Below are 23446 nucleotides of genomic sequence, written 5' to 3'. Positions count from 1 at the left end.
CAGATTGCTTAGTTCAAATTAAAAGTCTAATTTATTCAACATGAATGGCGGGGCGATTTCAAGGTAATATGTTTTGTCTGTTGCCTAAATGGTCTGCTGGAATAACATATTGAGAATGGAGTAGTATTTAAATAATCGAATCAAATATGAATAATATGGATATGATTTGAATATATACTTGTCAACAACAGCAAGTGTTTGTTTCATTACCTGTAGTCTGATCAGAAGGGACAGTTACCTAAATCTAATGAATTCTATGAATAGCAGGTAGGTAATTGCGATAGAGCTGTGACCATGATCATTACTGATAACTAAACATGGGTATTAATTATTGCATGATAAAACTAGGCTATAATCCAAGTTGTGGGTGGTAAATGGCTGTAGTATTGTGCCCACCGAAATGTTTTTGTTTTCTTCTTATGGATTGACTGATGTATTTTATAATTTTGCCAGCATTACATTTTCCTTTTAAAGTCTTGGACATTTCATAAGTAGGAAGCCGAAAGAGAAGAGAGAGTTGTCAAATTAGTTTTTAACTGTACGATAGAGATAAGGGTGGCCTTTTGGTTAGAGTGTTGGACTAGAACCCGAAAGGTTGCAAGATCAAAACCCCGAGCCGACAAGGTAAAAATATGTTGTTCTGCCCCTGAAAAGGGCAGCTAACCCATATTAAATGGGCACACACTCACAATTTTTTGGAAGTTTCTATTTTCTGAGTTTTAATTAAACACTTGAATTCTTTTGATACATTTTTTTACTGAAAACTTACTGGGAACCTGGGATACGACATGTATGAAATGTTTGACTGTTTTTCATTAATTAGTCTAATATAGAAAGAAACACTTATTTGAATGGTTTGTATGACCTCTGACCTCTGTCCTGCCTTTCCAGTGTGGTTTGATCATCCTCATTGGCAAGCCGTTTGGATAATGAATTTAAGGTCATTTGTAATACTGATTTGAAGGTAATTTTAATATTGATAATTATGATGAAGTTTACAGTTCTTAGCCATATTTGTGATTTGGACCAAAGGGAAGAAGGAGAGGGCGTTGTCTTTGACTAAGGGTAGGCTTCCTTAAGACTATTTTAGTATGACCGTATGGGTACAATTATGTTTCTTTATGGAGTTTATTAAGGGTAATAATTTTAAATCGATTTTGTTATTTGAACTGATTTTGTTTAATTTTTAACCAGTAGTAGTGTTTTTTTTTTTTACACGTTACTCACATTGGGAGTCATGTGTCAAAATGGGGGAGGTACTAGTCCTCTGAGGTTTTGGACTGAAGTTTTCACACCTTGAGTGATATGTGAAGGAGTGTATTGTTGTGATGTTTGTTCTGTTCTGTTTTGATACAAATCTCACCAGATTAGGTCTGCTGGATTGTTTGGATTTCTCACAATGGTTTATAGGTCTAACTTCTTGATCCTGTGGCTCTGCGGTGAAGTTGACAGTAGGATGGGGAGTATAAGCCAATTTTTAAAAATTATTTCAACATTGTCTTTGACATATGTTTAGACATTGGTATTAAGAATAATTGGTCAAATTAAAACATTTGGCATATGCTTGTCTGGATTTCCTGAATCAGAAATTAACTGAACTAAATTGTTGTTCTGATCTGTTCTCTCTATCTCTCTCTGTGTTACTACAGATGGTGTATTCATGCATAGCAGGGACAATTTGACCAAACGGTGTGGACCTAAAACCCCCTCTAACTGGCTGAGGAAAAGCGACAAAAGTCATTCAATATGGCCTCCTTACCACTTCTACAGAGGGATCTGAGTCCGAACCGGTGTACAGCATCCAGTTGAAGTCATCAACTGCCTTTTCTCTCAGGAGTGCAACAGTCCACGTGGAGTGAGAATGGATACTGGTGCTAAATGGACAAGATATAATTGGTGGTAACGGTGGTGGTGGCCCAGGTGAAACATTGAAATTGGGACATCATGGGCCATCCACTTCAAACTGTGAAGCTATCTGATGAAGAAAATGAAGAAATGCCAGAAGATTGAGTGCCGTAGAAGGGAGGGGGTTGGTCAACTGTGCCTGTAATTTTTAGACTTCAGGAATCAGGTATCAGGTTGATTGTAGGGGTCTACACACTGCTAAAATTATAGTAATTTAGATTATCAATGCATTAGGATACTGATCTATATTATAATTGTGATAAGAAATAATTATAGGATAACTAGAATTATAGGATAATTATACTGTATGTTAATATAAATGTACATTCTGCCAATGTCAATGTGTGATAAGTTGAGGGTTTTAATTTTGGGTGATAAAACCAATGTATCACTGAGCAATGTCATTCTACATTTTGGTTGGATGATTCATTGGGTTTTGATTATGATTTGGGAACTAGATGATTTCCCTTACATATTCCTGACTACATCTTTGATGAAGACCACAATCTTGAGCACAAGGACCCAGATGTGGAGCCCACACTGTGTGTACAAGGTGTCTTTGTCACTGGTGTAGGAAGGTTTCTGAACGGGGTGGACATTTTAATCATGCTGACCCCTACCTTTGTGTATGGTGCCAGTGTGATGACTGTCCTATTTGCTGTAATGAAGCTTGTGTGTGATTTTTTTTTAAACACATTTTTTAAAATATATTTTCTGTTCCAAGTTGACTGTTTTTTGATAAGAAAGGTCTAACACTTAGCAACCCAAAGGGATGTTGTTTACCATGGATGAAATGTCAGGCACCAGAAATATGTATTTTGTTTGTTTCAATGTATGGTTAACAATAATTATGTGATGATTGTACCCTTAGATTTTTATAGAAGAAGCTTAGCTTTTTGAAACGGGAATGTGAGGGGAAAATTATGCTTTCACCTTATTTGTTTGAGATTAATAGTTAGAAATTATTAACTTAACTAATACTGTAGTAAGACATTTCTTTCCTACATTCTGAGTGAACTGAGAGGAGTTTTTTTAAGCTGGGGCTGGCAACTGATTACGTGATGGCTAGGTAAAAACCTACAGCTGGCATTCCATAGATAAGATGTGGTGGGTGTCACCGAGATAGAGGGAGCCTGGAGGAACAAAGGCCTCAGTATTCCTAATCTTCCTGGCATCTGGAAGGTGGCCCCAATCTATATGGGGGGGTGGGTTGAACCAGCTATGACTGAGCAATCTTGGTATGAGGTATATAAGGAACAGCATGGTCTGTAAAGGATAGGCTCTCAGCCTAACAGTCAAGGCTGTTGGGTTGACGGTCTCATTGCAATATTTTATCAATATTAAATAAAGATGATTGTTTGTAGAAATGACCAAGTCTCTCTCAGTGTCACGTTCTGACCTTTATTTCCGTTGTTTTGTATTTATTTAGTATGGTCAGGGCGTGAGTTGGGTGGGCAGTCTATGTTTGTTTTTCTATGTTTTGGGGCATTTCTATGTTTTCGGCCTAGTATGGTTCTCAATCAGAGGCAGGTGTCATTAGTTGTCTCTGATTGAGAATCATACTTAGGTAGCCTGGGTTGCACTGTTTGTTTGTGGGTGATTGTCTATGTTGATGGCTTGTTTCAGCACAGGTCTCATTTTGTAGCTTCACGGTCGAATTTGGTTTATTGTTTTTGTTACTCGTTTGTATAGTGTTCAGTCTTTCTTTATTAAAGATTTTACCATGGACACTTACCACGCCGCATATTGGTCCTCTGATCCTTCTCGCCTCTCCTCTTCAGACGAAGAGGAGGACGGCCGTGACAGAATCACCCACCAACCAAGGACCAAGCGGCGTGGTAGAAAACAGCGACGACAGCAGCAGCAGCAGCAACAACAACAGCGGCCGGTATCACAGGACTCCTGGACATGGGAGGAGATACTGAACGGAGAGGGACCCTGGGCACAGGCTGGGGAATATCGCCGCCCCAAAGCAGAGCTGGAGGCAGCGAAAGCTGAGCGGCGGCGATATGAGGAGGCAGCACGGCAGTGCGACAGGTACGAGAGACAGCCCCAAATTTTTTTGGGGGGGGGGCACACGAGGGGTGGAGCTAGGCCAGGTAGCAGACCTGCGCTCACCCCTCGTGCTTATTATAAGCAGCGCGATACTGGGCAGGCACCGTGTTATGCGGTTAAGCGCACGGTGTCGCCAGTACGTGTCCATAGCCCGGTGCGCTATAGGACAGCCCCCCGAGAGTGTCATGCGAGTGCGGGCATCGAGCCAGGGCGTATGGTGCCTGCTCAGCGGGTCTGGTCGCCGGTACGCAGTTTTGGCCCAGGGTATCCTGCGCCGGCTCTGCGTGCTGTGTCTCCGGGGCGCTGGGAGGGTGCAGTGCGTCCTCTGCCCGCGCTCCGCTCGTACCGGGCGACTGTGGGAATGGAGCCGAAGGGAGAGGTGCGTGTAGTAAGCATTAGATCTCCCGTGCTTACCCACAGCCCGGTTCAACCTGTGCCTGCACTCTGGACGGTCCGGGCTAGAGTGGTTATCCAGCCTGGGGAAGTGGTGCCAAGGTTGCGCACCAGAGCTCCAGTGCTCCCCCACAGCCCGGTCTTTCAGGTGCCTCCTCTTAACCCCAAGCCTCCTGAAGGTCTTCCCAGCCTGGTGGTTCCTGTGGCAGCCCCACGCACCAGGCTGTCTCTCTGTCTCCTCCCTGCAGGTGGTCCTGTCTGTCCGGCGCTGCTGCCGGAGTCTCCCGCCTGTCCGGCGCCTCTGCCGGAGTCTCCCGCCTGTCCGGCGCCTCTGCCGGAGTCTCCCGCCTGTCCGGCGCCTCTGCCGGAGTCTCCCGCCTGTCCGGCGCCTCTGCCGGAGTCTCCCGCCTGTCCGGCGCCTCTGCCGGAGTCTCCCGCCTGTCCGGCGCCTCTGCCGGAGTCTCCCGCCTGTCCGGCGCCTCTGCCGGAGTCTCCCGCCTGTCCGGCGCCTCTGCCGGAGTCTCCCGCCTGTCCGGCGCCTCTGCCGGAGTCTCCCGCCTGTCCGGCGCCTCTGCCGGAGTCTCCCGCCTGTCCGGCGCCTCTGCCGGAGTCTCCCGCCTGTCCGGCGCCTCTGCCGGAGTCTCCCGCCTGTCCGGCGCCTCTGCCGGAGCCTCCCGCCTGTCCGGCGCCTCTGCCGGAGCCTCCCGCCTGTCCGGCGCCTCTGCCGGAGCCTCCCGCCTGTCCGGCGCCTCTGCCGGAGCCTCCCGCCTGTCCGGCGCCTCTGCCGGAGCCTCCCGCCTGTCCGGCGCCTCTGCCGGAGCCTCCCGCCTGTCCGGCGCCTCTGCCGGAGCCTCCCGCCTGTCCGGCGCCGCTGCCGGAGCCTCCCGCCTGTCCGGCGCCGCTGCCGGAGCCTCCCGCCTGTCCGGCGCCGCTGCCGGAGCCCCTCTGCCCAGAGCAGCTGTCTCTCTGTCCCGAGCAGCTGTCTCTCTGTCCCGAGCAGCTGTCTCTCTGTCCCGAGCAGCTGTCTCTCTGTCCCGAGCAGCTGTCTCTCTGTCCCGAGCAGCTGTCTCTCTGTCCCGAGCAGCTGTCTCTCTGTCCCGAGCAGCTGTCTCTCTGTCCCGAGCAGCTGTCCCTCTGTCCCGAGCAGCTGTCCCTCTGTCCCGAGCTGCCCCTCTGTCCAGTGGGGTCATTGAGAGGGGTGGTCATGCTGAGAGAGCCACGGAGGCGGACAATAAGGCGGACTAAGACAATGATGAGATGGGGTCCGCGTCCCGCGCCAGAGCCGCCACCGCGGACAGACGCCCACCCAGACCCTCCCCTATAGGTCAAGGTTTTGCGGCCGGAGTCCGCACCTTTGGGGGGGGGTACTGTCACGTTCTGACCTTTATTTCCGTTGTTTTGTATTTATTTAGTATGGTCAGGGCGTGAGTTGGGTGGGCAGTCTATGTTTGTTTTTCTATGTTTTGGGGCATTTCTATGTTTTCGGCCTAGTATGGTTCTCAATCAGAGGCAGGTGTCATTAGTTGTCTCTGATTGAGAATCATACTTAGGTAGCCTGGGTTGCACTGTTTGTTTGTGGGTGATTGTCTATGTTGATGGCTTGTTTCAGCACAGGTCTCATTTTGTAGCTTCACGGTCGAATTTGGTTTATTGTTTTTGTTACTCGTTTGTATAGTGTTCAGTCTTTCTTTATTAAAGATTTTACCATGGACACTTACCACGCCGCATATTGGTCCTCTGATCCTTCTCGCCTCTCCTCTTCAGACGAAGAGGAGGACGGCCGTGACACTCAGTATTGAATTTCCACGACAAAACTCTCTTGATAAATAGTGTGGTCTACAACTTATCATGAGATACTCTACCTCAGGCAAGCAAAACCCTGAGACTTCATTAATATTATATTTTGCGCACCAGCTGTTATTGACAAATAGACCCCTTGTCTTACCGGAGGCAGCTGTTCTATCCTGCCGATATACGGACAACCCGGCCAGCTGTATGTTATGTCTGTATCAGGTTTGAAGGTAAGACCCAGGTGCAGACAATGTCGAAGTAACTCAAGTTTATTACCCTCTCTTGGGTAGGGGGCAGTATTTTCACGTCCGGATGAAAAGCGTGCCCAACATAAACTGCCTGTTACTCAGGATATGCATAGAAATAGAAAACACTCTAAAGTTTCTAAAACTGTTAAAATAATGTCTGTGAGTATAACATAACTGATATGGCAGGCAAAACTGTCTGTAGTGACACCTCTAGTATTGAGATGCAGTGCCTTAGATGCTGTGCCACTCGGGAGCCACAGTTGACAGTGCATGTCAGAGCAAAAACCAAGCCATGAGGTCGAAGGAATTGTCCGTAGAGCTCCGAGACAGGTTTGTGTCGAGGCACAGATCTGGGCAAGGGTACCAAAAAATGTCTGCAGCATTGATGGTCCCCAAGAACACAGTGGCCTCCATCATTCTTAAATGGAAGAAGTTTGGAACCACCAAGACATCCTAGAGCTGGCTGCCTGGCCAAACTGAGCAATCAGGGGAGAGGAACCTTGATCAGGGAGGTGACCAAGAACCCAATGGTCACTCTGACAGTTCCTCTGTGGAGATGGGATAACCTTCCAGAAGGACAACCATCTCTGCAGCACTCCACTCAGTGACAGCACATGACAGCCAGCTTGGAGTTTGCCAAAAGGCACCTAAAGGACTCTCCAACTATGAGAAACAAGATTCTCTGGTCTGATGAAACCAATGTTGAACTTTTTGGCCTGACTGCCAAGCGTCACATTTGGAGGAAACCTGGCACCATCCCTACAGTGAAGCATGGTGGTGGCAGCATCATGCTGTAGGGATGTTTTTCAGTGGCAGGGACTGGGAGACATGTCAGGATTAACTTCTCAAGGTATAGGGGGCAGCATTTTCACTTTTGGATAAATAGCGTGCCCAATTTCAACTTCCTGCTACTCATGCCAAGAATATAAGATATGCATATTATTAGTATATTTGGATAGAAAACACTCTGAAGTTTCTAAAACTGTTTGAATCATGTCTGTGAGTATAACAGAACTTATGTAGCAGGCAAAACCCCAAGGACTAACCATTCAGAATTATTTATTTTTGAGGCCGCTGTCTGTTCAATGGGTTCTCATGGGTATTTCAATGGGTTCTCATCGATATTTCTTAGGCACTTGTTTGCAGTTCCTACCGCTTCCACAGGATGTCACCAGTCTTTGGAATTTGGTTGAGGTTATTCCTTTGTGCAATGAAGAAGTACGGCCATCCTGGAAAAGGGTAACGCTATTGAGAGTTGGCCAAGACTTGAAAAGTAGCTTTAGTTTCCTCTCGTCCTCTATTGAAAACAGATGGACTCGTCATCAATTTGATCGTTTATTAACGTTTAAAAATACCTAAAGTTGTATTACAAAAGTATTTTGAAATGTTTTGGCAAAGTTTACAGGTAACTTTTGAGATATTTTGTAGTGACTGCGCAAATTGGAAGCTGTTTTTTTCTGGATCAAACGCGCCAAATAAATTGACATTTTGGATATATTATGTTATGTTATATTATGTGTAGCTCTTGCAGGGTTGAAATATGCTACTCTCTTTGTTTACTGCTGTGCTATCATCAGATAATAGCCTTTTTGAAATCTGACATGTTGGCTGGATTCACAGCGAGTTTAGCTGTAATTTGCTATCATGCATGTGTGATTTAATGAAAGTTTGAATTTTATATTATTTTATTTGAATCTGGCGCTCTGTATTTCCCCTGGCAATTGGCCAAAGGGGACATTTGCGCCCTCTATCCCAGAGAGGTTAAGGGAAAGATGAATGGAGCAAAGTACAGAGAGATCCTTGATGAAAACCTGCTCCAGAGTGTTCAGGACCTCAGACTGGGGCGAAGGTTCACCCTTCAACAGGACAACGACCCTAAGAACACAGCCAAGACAACGCAGGAGTGGCTTCAGGAAAATTCTCTGAATTTCCTTGAAAATAGCTGTGCAGTGACACTCCCCATCCAACCTGACAGAGCCTGAGAGGATATGCAGAGAAATACGAGGAAACTCCACAAATACAGATGTGCCGAGCTTGTAGCGTCATACCCAAAATGACTTGAGACTGTAATCGCTGCCAAAGGTGCTTCAACAAAGTACTGAGTAAAACGTCTCTATACTTATGTGAATGGGATATTTCAGGTTTTTTTGTACCTTTTCAACGTTTCAAAAAACTGTTTTTGCTTTGTCATCATGGGGTATTGTGTGTGTATATTGATGAGGGAAAAAAAATATTTTATCAATTTTAGAATAAGGCTGTAACGTAACAAAATGTGGAAAAAGTGAATGGTTCTGAATATTTTCTGAAACTGCTGTATATGTTTAGACAGAGTAAGAGTGCAGTAGTCCATTGACAGGTCTAAGATCAGTTCAGAACCACCTCTTCTGATCCTGGACATTGACAGCGCTATAAACACAGTAACAGTGAGGTCAAATGACAGGTCTGAGATCAGCTTAGGGCCTCACCTCTTCTGCTCGTGCAGCAGGGAGAACAGGGAGCCCCCGGAGACATATTGGGTGGCTATGGCGAACTGGCTGGGGTCATCCAGACATGCCCCCACAAACTGGATGACACAGGGGTGGTTGAGACGACACAGGATGGACACCTCCCTGCAGAACATGTCCACGTCTGACTTGGAGCAGTACGTGTTGGCCCGATACCTATAGAGAGGAGAATTAAAAGTTAGTTCATATTTATTTAATTTGTGTCTTAGCATTTTATTTAATATTTTAGTAGTTTGTTTTTAAGTAGTTTGTATTTTAGCATTTTATGTTGTATTTTAGTTGTTCGTATTTTCATTCGTTTTGCGAGCCAAGAACAGTGCTAACCAATGTAAGTGATTTTAACCCTTAGGCCTACCTACCTTTTGATGGCAACGACCTTGTTCTTACACTTGCCTCTATAGACCTTTCCAAATGAGCCTGTGGGTAGAAAATATATTCTACTATTCAATATAGTCTGTATGTGCATAAACCATGTTGTCAAGGAAAACAGTATAGTGTTGAATCTGTCCGTAATACCTGAACCAATGATCTCATTGAACTCCAGGTCAGAGAGCTGCAGTTGGAAGCTTGAGTGGAGGCTGGCCCGGAGGAGAAGAACATCTGCCTTTTCTAAAGAGAGATAATAAAATGTTCAAGGTCATTTGAATCTCATTTTGAATCAAGTGATCAATGATCAAGAAATTTGGCAAAAACAAACAGACATCAGGTAGGCTAAACTAGGAAAATATATAATTGACCATCAGTCAGTCAACAGATTATCATTAGCCTGGTGTTTACTATATTGATTACCAGATCATAATTAAAAGACACACGGAGTCTAGAGCTGTCCCCGACTAAACCTTTGTCGAACATGAGTTGTCTGTTCATTTGACCAGTCGATTGGTTGAAATTGTTTAAAACTTGTATTTTTCCATACATTGACCCATTCTATGTGTTTAAGTCAAATCAATTATATTCACTGAGCTTGTCTGATACTTTAAGCACACTGTTTGATTAAATAATTAAGACACACAAATTACTAGAGGGAGTCCGGTCAGCAGTTGATTTGATTGTGCCGGGCCTGGCTCAGACTTGCTGCGCTGTGTTAAAAAAAAAAGACAGCGAGTGACAGCATGACGAGCACCCGTTGTCTCTAGCTCCTCCCTGCTGCAGCGACCACCACAGAACATCAAAGTGTTTAACACGTTGTCTGTGTTGCTGAAGCTGCAAGATGCACTGCATTCGGAAAGTATTCAGACCCCTTCCCTTTTTTTCACATTTTTGTGATGTTACAGCCTTATTCTAAAATTGATTAAATCTACACATAATACCCCATAACGACAAAGCGAAAACTGTTTTTATTTTATTTTAGCAAATGTATATACAAATAATAAAACAAAATACCTTATTTATATAAATATTCAGACCCTTTGCTATGAGAATCGAATTTGTGTTTCCAATGATCATCCTTGAGATGTTTCTACAACTTGAGTGGAGTCCACCTGTGGTCAATTCAATTGATTGGACTTGATTTGGAAAGGCACACACTTGTCTATATAAGGTCCCACATTTGACAGTGCATGTCAGAGAAAAAACAAAGCCATGAGGTCGAAGGAATAGTCCGTAGAGCTCCGAGACAGCATTGTGTTGAGGCACAGATCTGGGGAAGGGTACCAAAACATTTCTGCAGCATTGAAGGTCCCCAAGAACACAGGGGTCTCGATCATTCTTAAATAGAAGAAGTTTAGAACCACAAAGACTCTTTCTAGCGCTGGCCGCCCGGCCAAACTGAGCAATCAGGGGAGAAGGGCCTTGGTCAGGGAGGTGACCAAGAACCAGTTGGTCACTCTGACAGAGCTCCAGAATTCCTCTGTGGAGATGCGAGAACCTTCCAAAAGAACAACCTCCTCTGCAGCACTCCACCAATCAGGCCTTTATGGCAGTGGCCAGACGGAAGCCACTCCTCAGTAATAGGGACATGAAAGCCAGGTTGGAGTTTGCCAAAAGGCACCTAAAGACTCTCAGACCATGAGAAAAAAGATTGGCCTGAATGCCAAGCGTCACGTCTGGACTAAACCTGGCACCATCCCTACGGTGAAGCATAGTGGTGACAGCATCATGCTGTAGGGATGTTTTTCAGCGGCAGGGACTGGGAGACTAGTCAGGATCGAGGGAAAGATGAACGTAGCAAAGTACAGAGAGATCCTTGATGAAAACCTGCTCCAGAGCACTCAGGACCTCAGACTGGGGGCGAAGGTTTACCTTCCAACAGGACAACGAAACTAAGCACAGGAGTGGCTTCGGGACAAGTCCCTGAATGTCCTTGAGTGGCCCAGCCAGAGCCCTTACTTAAACCCGATCGAACATCTCTTGAGAGACCTGAAAATAGCTGTGCAGTGACGCTCCCCATCCAACCTGACAGAGTTTGAGAGGATCTGCAGAGAAGAATGGGAGAAACTCTCCACATACAGGTGTACCAAGTTTATAGCATCATACCCAAGAAGACTCGAGGCTGTAATCAATGCCAAAGGTGCTTCAACAAAGTACTGAGTAAAGGGTCTGAATAGTTATGTAAATGTGATGTTTCAGTTTTGTATTTGTACTACATTTGCACAAAATTCAAAATAAATGTTTTTGCTTTGTCATTATGGGATATTGTGTGTTGATTGATGAAGGGAAAATAAATGATTTAATCCATATTAGAATGAGGCTGTGACGTAACAAAATTTGGAAATTGTCAAGGGGAATACTTTCCGAATGCACTGTAATTACACAATTTCTGACTGAAAAGTTCTGTTACCAAAATCCCTGATTTGTTTAGGAAAAACAGTCCCTATTCCCTAAACCTCTTAACGTGACACATGTATGCATCGCATGTACGTGACCAAAGACCTATTCTCACGGGACTAGTATTATTAGAGAACATTGGTTATCTAATTATTACTTCAGAATGTCCGTTATTCCAGAGTACGAATCGGACAGGATTAATTTTTTCCCCTGTAATTTTAAAATATATTTTCTATAAATTGACAGTTTTGACGGAAGCCTGGAGGTTTCTATTCTAGGCATGAAGATACAACATGTCCAGGTGATAGGGCCACACCTACAACTTGAGCTTGGTTCCCAAGTTTCTTAACTGTACCAAACCATCTTTGGTATAGTGTCGCTGTAATATTTGAATTGAGAAAGTGTGATCATAATGATTCGGATATTTTAGCAATCTGCAGTACTTGCTAAATGCCCCCAGATGTGAGCTAAACAGTAAAAAAAATTAAGGGTTTAGATGAGAAAGTGAATTTATAATTTCAAACATTTAGGTCAGTTGTATGCTGCTTTGTGATCTATTAAAAGCAAGAGTTGCATTAAATAGGCACAATATTTTGTTTTAATGATGCATTTGGCAATATTCAATTAATACGCACAAAACATATAAACAAAAACATTCACTGTGATAGTTGATGTAGGCCATTAATATATCGTTTATATGTAGCACTTAGTTAAATTTTATCCAATCAGTTATTGTGATCTTTTCCAAACCAAGAGCAACACCTGTCAAACTCAGATATTTTTTTCAAAACACAGGGATGTCGATTCACACGGGACTAGTATTATCAGAAGACCTTGGAGTTCACCAATAAACAGAAGGTTAATCTGGTTGGAATTGTTTCTCTCCTGCCATGTAAAAATTAATGACATGGCAGATTAGGACGGGACTAAAATTACAGATGTGGTGTTTTGTACTCATGCACATAATTGTGTTTATCCGACCTCCCCTAGTAAAACGAATTCCGTCGGAATAGGACACAATAGGGCCTGACCTATAGCATATCATAATCGCAACAATAAATTGGTTATTACAAACTCTGAACACATGTGACAGCAAAATGGATGCAGAGTAAGTGAGAAATAAACTCGAAACGGGGGAATGTTTGTTTACTGGTTGCTCAGGAGGTAAAGGGGAAGTCGGATGTGTGGAATAAATGTGACTAGTTGTGGAAAATCCTGGAGATCAAGAAAAAGAAGGTGAGGAGCAAGCGCTGCGTGTATATTATGTCTCTGCCAAACAGGTGCTGAATAGAATACAATATAATTTCCCTGAGCGTTTGGAACAATGTAAACACTCAATAAATTATAAGTGTGCCAGAGAGTCTGTTGTAATGTTTTCTTTGTTAATTATTTATTACAGCAAAGACTAAAAACAGTGGCATTCATTAGTGAATGCAATTTCCGAATTGGAACGTTTTATTTATTGTTTAAGTTAATTAATTACGGCTGGCTTAATTTTATATGAAATTCTTGATTGCATTTCAAATCATGAATGACTCGTATGCTGTGTGATGACATGAACAAATTAATGATTGATTGATACAGTAGCCTATTTAAGAATTAAAATATAGGCCTAAGTAAGTTACGGTATTTAGACTAAACAGGATGCGGTTTTAGGCTTACAGCTCAATGGTAGTTATCTTCTTATGGCTGGGGGCAGTATTGAGTAGCTTGGATGAATAAGGTGGCCAGAGTAAACTGTCTGCTACTCAGGCCCAGTTGCTAATATATGCATATTATTAGTAGATTTGGATAGAAAACACTCTGACGTTTCTAAAACTGTTTGAATGATGTCTGTGAGTATAACATAACTCATATGGTAGGCAGAAACCTGAGAACAAATCCAACCAGGAAGTGGGAAATCTGAGGTTTGTAGTTTTTCAAGTCATTGCCTATTGAATATATAAAATCACATTTTATTTGTCACATACACATGGTTAGCAGATGTTAATGCGAGTGTAGCGAAATGCTTGTGAATATACAGTGTCTATGGGGTCATATTGCACTTCCTAAGGCTTCCACTAGATGTCAACAGTCTTTAGAACCTTGTTTGAGGCTTCTACTGTGAAGGAGGGGGGAATGAGAGCTGATTGAGTCAGGTGTCTGGCAGAGTGCCATGAGCTCATTCAGGCGCACTCCCGTGAGAGGTAGCTGCGTTCTATCGCATTTCTACAGACAAAGGAATTCTCCGGTTGAAACATTATTGAAGATTTATGTCAAAAACATCCTACAGATTGATTCTATACATCGTTTGACATTTTTCTACAAACTGTAATGGAATTTTTTTACTTTTCGTCTGGCCTGCGCGTTGTGAATTTGGATTTGTGAACTCAAGGCGCGAACAAAAAGGAGGTATTTGGACATAAATGGACTTTATCGAACAAATCAAACATTTATTGTGAAACTGGGATTCCTGGGAGTGCATTCTGATGAGTATCATCAAAGGTAGGTGAATATTTATAATGCTATTTCTGACTTCTGTTGACTCCACAACATGCTGGATATCTGTATGGCTTGTTTTTGTGTCCGAGCGCCGTACTCAGATTATTGCATGGTGTGCTTTTTCGGTAAAGCTTTTTGAAATCTGACACAGCGGTTACATTAAGGAGAAGTTTATCTAAAGTTCCTTGCATAACACTTGTATTTTCATCAACATTTATGATGAGTATTTCTGTAAATTGATGTGGCTCTCTGCAAAATCACAGAATGTTTTGGAAGCAAAAACATTACTGAACGTAATGCGCCAATCTAAACTGAAATTTTTGGATATAAATATAAACTTTATCAAACAAAACATACATGTATTGTGTAACATGAAGTCCTGTGAGTGTCATCTGATGAAGATCATCAATGGTTAGTGATGCATTTGATCTCTATTTCTGCTTTTTGTGACTTCTCTCTTTGGCTGGAAAAATGGCTGTGTTTTTCTGTGACTAGGTACTGACTTAACATAATCGTTTGGTGTGCTTTCGTCGTAAAGCCTTTTTGAAATCGGACACTGTGGTAGGATCTTTAAAATGGTGTATAATACTTGTATGTTTGAGGAATTTTAATGAGATTTCTGTTGTTTTCTATTTGGCGCCCTGCACTTTTACTGGCTATTGTCACATCGATCCCGTTAGCGGGATCTAAGCCATAAGAAGTTTTAAACAAGGCTGCTATACAGTACTAAGCCTACTAATGATAATGACATTACTTATTATTCTAATAATGATTATAATAATAATAACATTAAGAAGGAGATCAAGAAAAAGGAGCATTATTATCGTTATAAATATTATTTTTCTGACAATTTTGAACAGCTTAAAAAACATGAAATAATTATAATTAATACTAGAGAGGCTGTTCTAATGGGAAAAAGTGTAAAGCCTTTATCACAGTAAAGCAAAGATTAAAAACAAATGAATTTGCGGAATTGTTTAGTTCTGGTTAACTTTGCACATAGCAACGTAGTCTAGAAAAAGGCAGAAATTCAACAGCGCACTGATGTGTTTCTGAACCGCGGACAGCGATCACTATCCAATGCGGGAGAAAGCGCATTTGTTATAAAATAATATAATTTTTCTTAGTGTTGAGTCATTGTTCTTATGTAATATAACCATATAGAATTCCAGCAGCACTTGACAGAGTGATGGACTGTGCCATCCCCATGGCCTCCACAATGGATCAGTCCACTCAGACAGGCGCCAATCAGACAGGTGTCTTGTACACAATATTATTATTATTTATTTTTTGCTAACCCCATTTAGTCTACTAAAAAAATCTTGGTCGACCGACAGCCTATCCACCAAACAATCGACCAGTCGACTAAATAGGGTCAGCCCTACCTGAGTCACATAGCAACAGTAACCAGTGAGCTTTTTTCTCTCTTTTTGTTGTTGTTATTTTATTTATTTTTTACATTGGCCTGTTGTTTGCTATTGTCGATTACCATATAATCACATATAGGAGACAAACTCTAATATGTCCCATAGCAACAGTAACCAGTGAGCATGTCACTGTCAGCTGACAGTGATGTGAAGTGTTGCTTGGATGATGCAGGATACAGCGTGTCATGTGCTTCACTTTACTCCAGTACCTTTGGTCATGCTTTTGATCTTGCCCAGGGGGGACGGCACAGACACGTAGGACCCATCTGAAAGAGTCGTGACAAGATAAACAGGATGAAGAAAATAGCCCATGTTTCTGCTCAATCTTTATTCTTTATTTTTTAGATTATCACATTACATTGTACATTGTTGTATATATTCAGCCATCTTGGTGTATTCTATCATCTTGGTGTATTCTATCATCTTGGTCAGGTGTTATCTTGCACTTTGAACATTACACATGTTCATTAATAGTCAACATTCTCTCCTTTGTAGACCTATTATTTATTCATTTTTTGAAAATAACATTCACTTGTGTTGTATTCTATCATCTTGGTGAGGTGTTATCTTTGAACATTACTAATGTTTATAGTCAACATCATCTCCTTTGTTGGCCTCTCCTAAAGATACATAGCATTTGATGTACATTATATAGCATAGCAAAGACATACAGTATAGCATCGAAAAGAGAATATTAGTTCTCTCAATTGTCATAATTCCTTACATCCTCTCTCCTTGGCTCCTTAAAATGTATTGGAGAAGAATATCAGAGGTTCCTCCCCTCTGACCTTTTCCTCCAATGCATTTTGAGAAGGCGGTAAGTGTAGAGAACATGAGGAATCAAGCAAATACAATTCAGATTCACCCTATGAGATGGCCCTAGATGTTAGGGCCTTGAAGTCAAAGTGCACCAGCGATCCCCTCCTCTCCCACTCACCTCCGCCAGGCTGAGAGTACTCGTTACATGGGGAGTCATCCAGGGGACGCTTGTAGTGTTTGAGCAGAGTGACGATGGTATCATGACCTGGGGTAGGGACACCGGGACAGGGTCACAGATACAGGGATATACAGAAAGGGTTGTTACGGTGGCATTCACTATAAACAAACCCATTATTACCGCATTATACCCATCTACCAAAGTCACCATTAGTAGTGCTACTACTGCAGTGTCTACTACTACTACTACCACATGTATGACTACTACTAATGTATGTATGATTACTACTACTACTAACATGTATGTTTACTACTACTACTACTACTACTACTACTACTACTACTACTACTACTACTACTACATGTATGATTACTACTACTACTACATGTATGATTACTACAACTACTACTACTACTACATGTATGACTACTACATGTATGACTACTACTACTACATGTATGACTACTACTACTACATGTATGACTACTACTACTACTACTACATGTATGACTACTACTACTACTACTACATGTATGACTACTACTACTACTACTACTACTACTACTACTACCACATGTATGACTACTACTACTACATGTATGATTACTACTACTACATGTATGACTACTACTACTACTACATGTATGACTACTACTACTACTACTACTACTACTACTACTACTACTACTACTACTACATGCATGACTACTACTACTACATGCATGACTACTACTACTACATGTATGACTACTACTACTACATATATGACTACTACTACTACTACTACTACTACTACTACTACTACATGTATGACTACTACTACTACATGTATGACTACTACTACTACTACTACTACATGTATGACTACTACTACTACTACTACTACTACTACTACTACTACGTGTATGATTACTACTACTACATGTATGACTACTACTACTTCTACTACTACATGTATGATTACTACTACTAAATGTATGACTACTACTACTACATGTATGACTACTACTACTACTACTACTACATGTATGATTACTACTACCACATGTATGACTACTACTACATGTATGACTTCTACTACTACATGTATGATTACTACTACTACATGTGTGATTACTACTACTACATGTATGACTACTACTACTTCTACTACTACATGTATGATTACTACTACTACATGTATGACTACTACTACTACATGTATGACTACTACTACTTCTACTACTACATGTATGATTACTACTACTACATGTATGACTACTACTACTACTACATGTATGACTACTACTACATGTATGACTACTACTACTACATGTATGACTACTACTACTACATGTATGAATACTACTACTACATGTATGACTACTACTACTACATGTATGACTACTACTACATGTATGACTACTACTACTACTACTACTACTACTACTACTACTACTACATGTATGACTACTACTACTACTACTACTACTACTACTACTACTACTACGTGTATGACTACTACTACTACATGTATGACTACTACTACTACATGTATGATTACTACTGTATGTATGACTACTACTACTACGTGTATGACTACTACTACTACATGTATGACTAGTACTACTACATGTATGATTACTACTGTATGTATGACTACTACTACTACATGTATGACTACTACTACTACATGTATGACTACTACTACTACATGTATGATTACTACTGTATGTATGACTACTACTACTACATGTATGATTACAACTACTACATGTATGACTACTACTACTACTACATGTATGACTACTACTACTACTACTACATGTATGACTACTACAACTACTACTATTACTACATGTATGATTACTACTACTACATGTATGACTACTACTACTACATGTATGACTACTACTACTACATGTATGACTACTACTACTACTACTACTAATACTACTACTACATGTGTGATTACTACTACTACATGTATGAATGTATAATACTACTACTACAGACTACATGTATGATTACTACTACTACATGTATGACTACTACTACTTCTACTACTACATGTATGATTACCACTACTACATGTATGATTACTACTACTACATGTATGATTACTACTACTGCATGTATGAATACTACTACTACTACTACATGTATGACTACTACTACTACATGTATGATTACTACTGTATGTATGACTACTACTACTACATGTATGACTACTACTACTACATGTATGACTACTACTACTACTACATGTATGATTACTACTGTATGTATGACTACTACTACTACATGTATGACTACTACTACTACTACATGTATGACTACTACTACTACATGTATGATTACTACTGTATGTATGACTACTACTACTACATGTATGATTACAACTACTACATGTATGGCTACTACTACTACTACATGTATGACTACTACTACTACTACTACATGTATGATTACTACTACTACATGTATGACTACTACAACTACTACTATTACTACATGTATGATTACTACTACTACATGTATGACTACTACTACTACATGTATGACTACTACTACTACATGTATGACTACTACTACTACTACTACTACTACTACTACTACTACTACATGTGTGATTACTACTACTACATGTATGAATGAATAATACTACTACTACTACTACATGTATGATTACTACTACTACATGTATGACTACTACTACTTCTACTACTACATGTATGATTACCACTACTACATGTATGATTACTACTACTACATGTATGATTACTACTACTGCATGTATGAATACTACTACTACTACTACATGTATGACTACTACTACTACATGTATGATTACTACTACTACATGTATGAATGAATACTACTACTACATGTATGATTACTACTACTACATGTATGAATACTACTACTACTACTACTACATGTATGATTACTACTTCTACATGTATGAATACTACTACTACTACTACTACTACATGTATGATTACTACTACTACATGTATGACTACTACTACTACTACATGTATGACTACTACTACATGTATGACTACTACTACTACATGTATGACTACTACTACTACATGTATGAATACTACTACTACATGTATGACTACTACTACTACATGTATGACTACTACTACATGTATGACTACTACTACTACTACTACTACTACTACTACTACTACTACATGTATGACTACTACTACTACTACTACTACTACTACTACTACTACTACGTGTATGACTACTACTACTACATGTATGACTACTACTACTACATGTATGATTACTACTGTATGTATGACTACTACTACTACGTGTATGACTACTACTACTACATGTATGACTAGTACTACTACATGTATGATTACTACTGTATGTATGACTACTACTACTACATGTATGACTACTACTACTACATGTATGACTACTACTACTACATGTATGATTACTACTGTATGTATGACTACTACTACTACATGTATGATTACAACTACTACATGTATGACTACTACTACTACTACATGTATGACTACTACTACTACTACTACATGTATGACTACTACAACTACTACTATTACTACATGTATGATTACTACTACTACATGTATGACTACTACTACTACATGTATGACTACTACTACTACATGTATGACTACTACTACTACTACTACTAATACTACTACTACATGTGTGATTACTACTACTACATGTATGAATGTATAATACTACTACTACAGACTACATGTATGATTACTACTACTACATGTATGACTACTACTACTTCTACTACTACATGTATGATTACCACTACTACATGTATGATTACTACTACTACATGTATGATTACTACTACTGCATGTATGAATACTACTACTACTACTACATGTATGACTACTACTACTACATGTATGATTACTACTGTATGTATGACTACTACTACTACATGTATGACTACTACTACTACATGTATGACTACTACTACTACTACATGTATGATTACTACTGTATGTATGACTACTACTACTACATGTATGACTACTACTACTACTACATGTATGACTACTACTACTACATGTATGATTACTACTGTATGTATGACTACTACTACTACATGTATGATTACAACTACTACATGTATGACTACTACTACTACTACATGTATGACTACTACTACTACTACTACATGTATGATTACTACTACTACATGTATGACTACTACAACTACTACTATTACTACATGTATGATTACTACTACTACATGTATGACTACTACTACTACATGTATGACTACTACTACTACATGTATGACTACTACTACTACTACTACTACTACTACTACTACTACTACATGTGTGATTACTACTACTACATGTATGAATGAATAATACTACTACTACTACTACATGTATGATTACTACTACTACATGTATGACTACTACTACTACTACTACCTCATGTATGATTACCACTACTACATGTATGATTACTACTACTACATGTATGATTACTACTACTGCATGTATGAATACTACTACTACTACTACATGTATGACTACTACTACTACATGTATGATTACTACTACTACATGTATGAATGAATACTACTACTACATGTATGATTACTACTACTACATGTATGAATACTACTACTACTACTACTACATGTATGATTACTACTTCTACATGTATGAATACTACTACTACTACTACTACTACATGTATGATTACTACTACTACATGTATGAGTACTACTACTACTACTACTACATGTATGATTACTACTACTACATGTATGAATACAACTACTACTACTACTACTACATGTATGATTACTACTACTACATGTATGATTACTACTACTACATGTATGAGTACTACTACTACTACATGTATGATTACTGCTACTACATGTGTGAATACTACTTCTACTACTACATGTGTGATTACTACTACTACATGTATGATTACTACTACTACATGTATGATTACTACATGTATGATTACTACTACTACATGTATGACTACTACTACTACTATTACATGTATGATTACTACTACTACTACATGTATGATTACTACAACCACTACTACTACTACTACATGTATGACTACTACTACTACATGTATGACTACTACTACTACATGTATGACTACTACTACATGTATGACTACTGCTACTACTACTACTACTACTACCACATGTATGACTACTACTACTACATGTACTACATGTACTCTGAAGCAAGCTTCCAGAAAATTGGAACGGAAATGACGCCACACCAAACTGGAAGTCTTCCGACTAGCTTGGAAAGACAGTACTGTGCAGTACCGAAGAGCCCTTACTGCTGCTCGATCATCCTATTTTTCTAACTTAATTGAGGAAAATAAGAACAATCCGAAATTCCTTTTTGATACTGTCGCAAAGCTAACTAAAAAGCAGCATTCCCCAAGAGAGGATGACTTTCACTTTAGCAGTGATAAATTCATGAACTTCTTTGAGGAAAAGATTATGATTATTAGAAAGCAAATTACGGACTCCTCCTTAAATCTGCGTATTCTTTCAAAGCTCAGTTGTCCTGAGTCTGCACAACTCTGCCAGGACCTAGGATCAAGAGAGACGCTCAAGTGTTTTAGTACTATATCTCTTGACACAATGATGAAAATAATCATGGCCTCTAAACCTTCAAGCTGCATACTGGACCCTATTCCAACTAAACTACTGAAAGAGCTGCTTCCTGTGCTTGGCCCTCCTATGTTGAACATAATAAACGGCTCTCTATCCACCGGATGTGTACCAAACTCACTAAAAGTGGCAGTAATAAAGCCTCTCTTGAAAAAGCCAAACCTTGACCCAGAAAATATAAAAAACTATTGGCCTATATCGAATCTTCCATTCCTCTCAAAAATTTTAGAAAAGGCTGTTGCGCAACAACTCACTGCCTTCCTGAAGACAAACAATGTATACGAAATGCTTCAGTCTGGTTTTAGACCCCATCATAGCACTGAGACGGCACTTGTGAAGGTGGTAAATTACATTTTAATGGCATCGGACCGAGGCTCTGCATCTGTCCTCGTGCTCCTAGACCTTAGTGCTGCTTTTGATACCATCGATCACCACATTCTTTTGGAGAGATTGGAAACCCAAATTGGTCTACACGGACAAGTTCTGGCCTGGTTTAGATCTTATCTGTCGGAAAGATATCAGTTTGTCTCTGTGAATGGTTTGTCCTCTGACAAATCAACTGTAAATTTCGGTGTTCCTCAAGGTTCCGTTTTAGGACCACTATTGTTTTCACTATATATTTTACCTCTTGGGGATGTTATTCGAAAACATAATGTTAACTTTCACTGCTATGCGGATGACACACAGCTGTACATCTCAATTAAACATGGTGACGCCCCAAAATTGCCCTTGCTAGAAGAATGTGTTTCAGACATAAGGAAGTGGATGGCTGCAAACTTTCTACTTTTAAACTCGGACAAAACAGAGATGCTTGTTCTAGGTCCCAAGAAACAAAGAGATCTTCTGTTGAATCTGACAATTAATCTTAATGGTTGTACAGTCGTCTCAAATAAAACTGTGAAGGACCTCGGCGTTACTCTGGACCCTGATCTCTCTTTTGAAGAACATATCAAGACCATTTCAAGGACAGCTTTTTTCCATCTACGTAACATTGCAAAAATCAGAAACTTTCTGTCCAAAAATGAAGCAGAAAAATTAATCCATGCTTTTGTCACTTCTAGGTTAGACTACTGCAATGCTCTACTTTCCGGCTACCCGGATAAAGCACTAAATAAACTTCAGTTAGTGCTAAATACGGCTGCTAGAATCCTGACTAGAACCAAAAAATTTGATCATATTACTCCAGTGCTAGCCTCTCTACACTGGCTTCCTGTCAAAGCAAGGGCTGATTTCAAGGTTTTACTGCTAACCTACAA

At 40.3% G+C, this 23446-nt stretch overlaps 1 protein-coding gene across 2 annotated transcripts in view; it reads right to left on the bottom strand.

Annotated features, from left to right (window-relative positions):
• tnni3k (TNNI3 interacting kinase) overlaps nt 1-23446 on the bottom strand; it is a 62908-nt gene that overhangs the window by 16900 nt on the left and 22562 nt on the right. For both annotated transcript variants that reach the window (XM_021622505.3, XM_021622570.3), the window contains exons 12-16: nt 16508-16594; nt 15780-15836; nt 9413-9505; nt 9256-9313; nt 8858-9052 (exon numbers count right to left, since the gene is read on the bottom strand). In XM_021622505.3, the coding sequence (XP_021478180.1) occupies nt 8858-9052; nt 9256-9313; nt 9413-9505; nt 15780-15836; nt 16508-16594 (490 nt within the window). The remainder of the gene's footprint in view (nt 1-8857; nt 9053-9255; nt 9314-9412; nt 9506-15779; nt 15837-16507; nt 16595-23446) is intronic.

The sequence above is a fragment of the Oncorhynchus mykiss genome, chromosome 1 (assembly GCF_057628025.1).
Source record: "Oncorhynchus mykiss isolate SJ-2025 chromosome 1, ASM5762802v1, whole genome shotgun sequence".
In the NCBI taxonomy this organism is placed as follows: Eukaryota; Metazoa; Chordata; class Actinopteri; order Salmoniformes; family Salmonidae; genus Oncorhynchus; species Oncorhynchus mykiss.
This window is presented reverse-complemented; position numbering and strand designations above follow the sequence as displayed.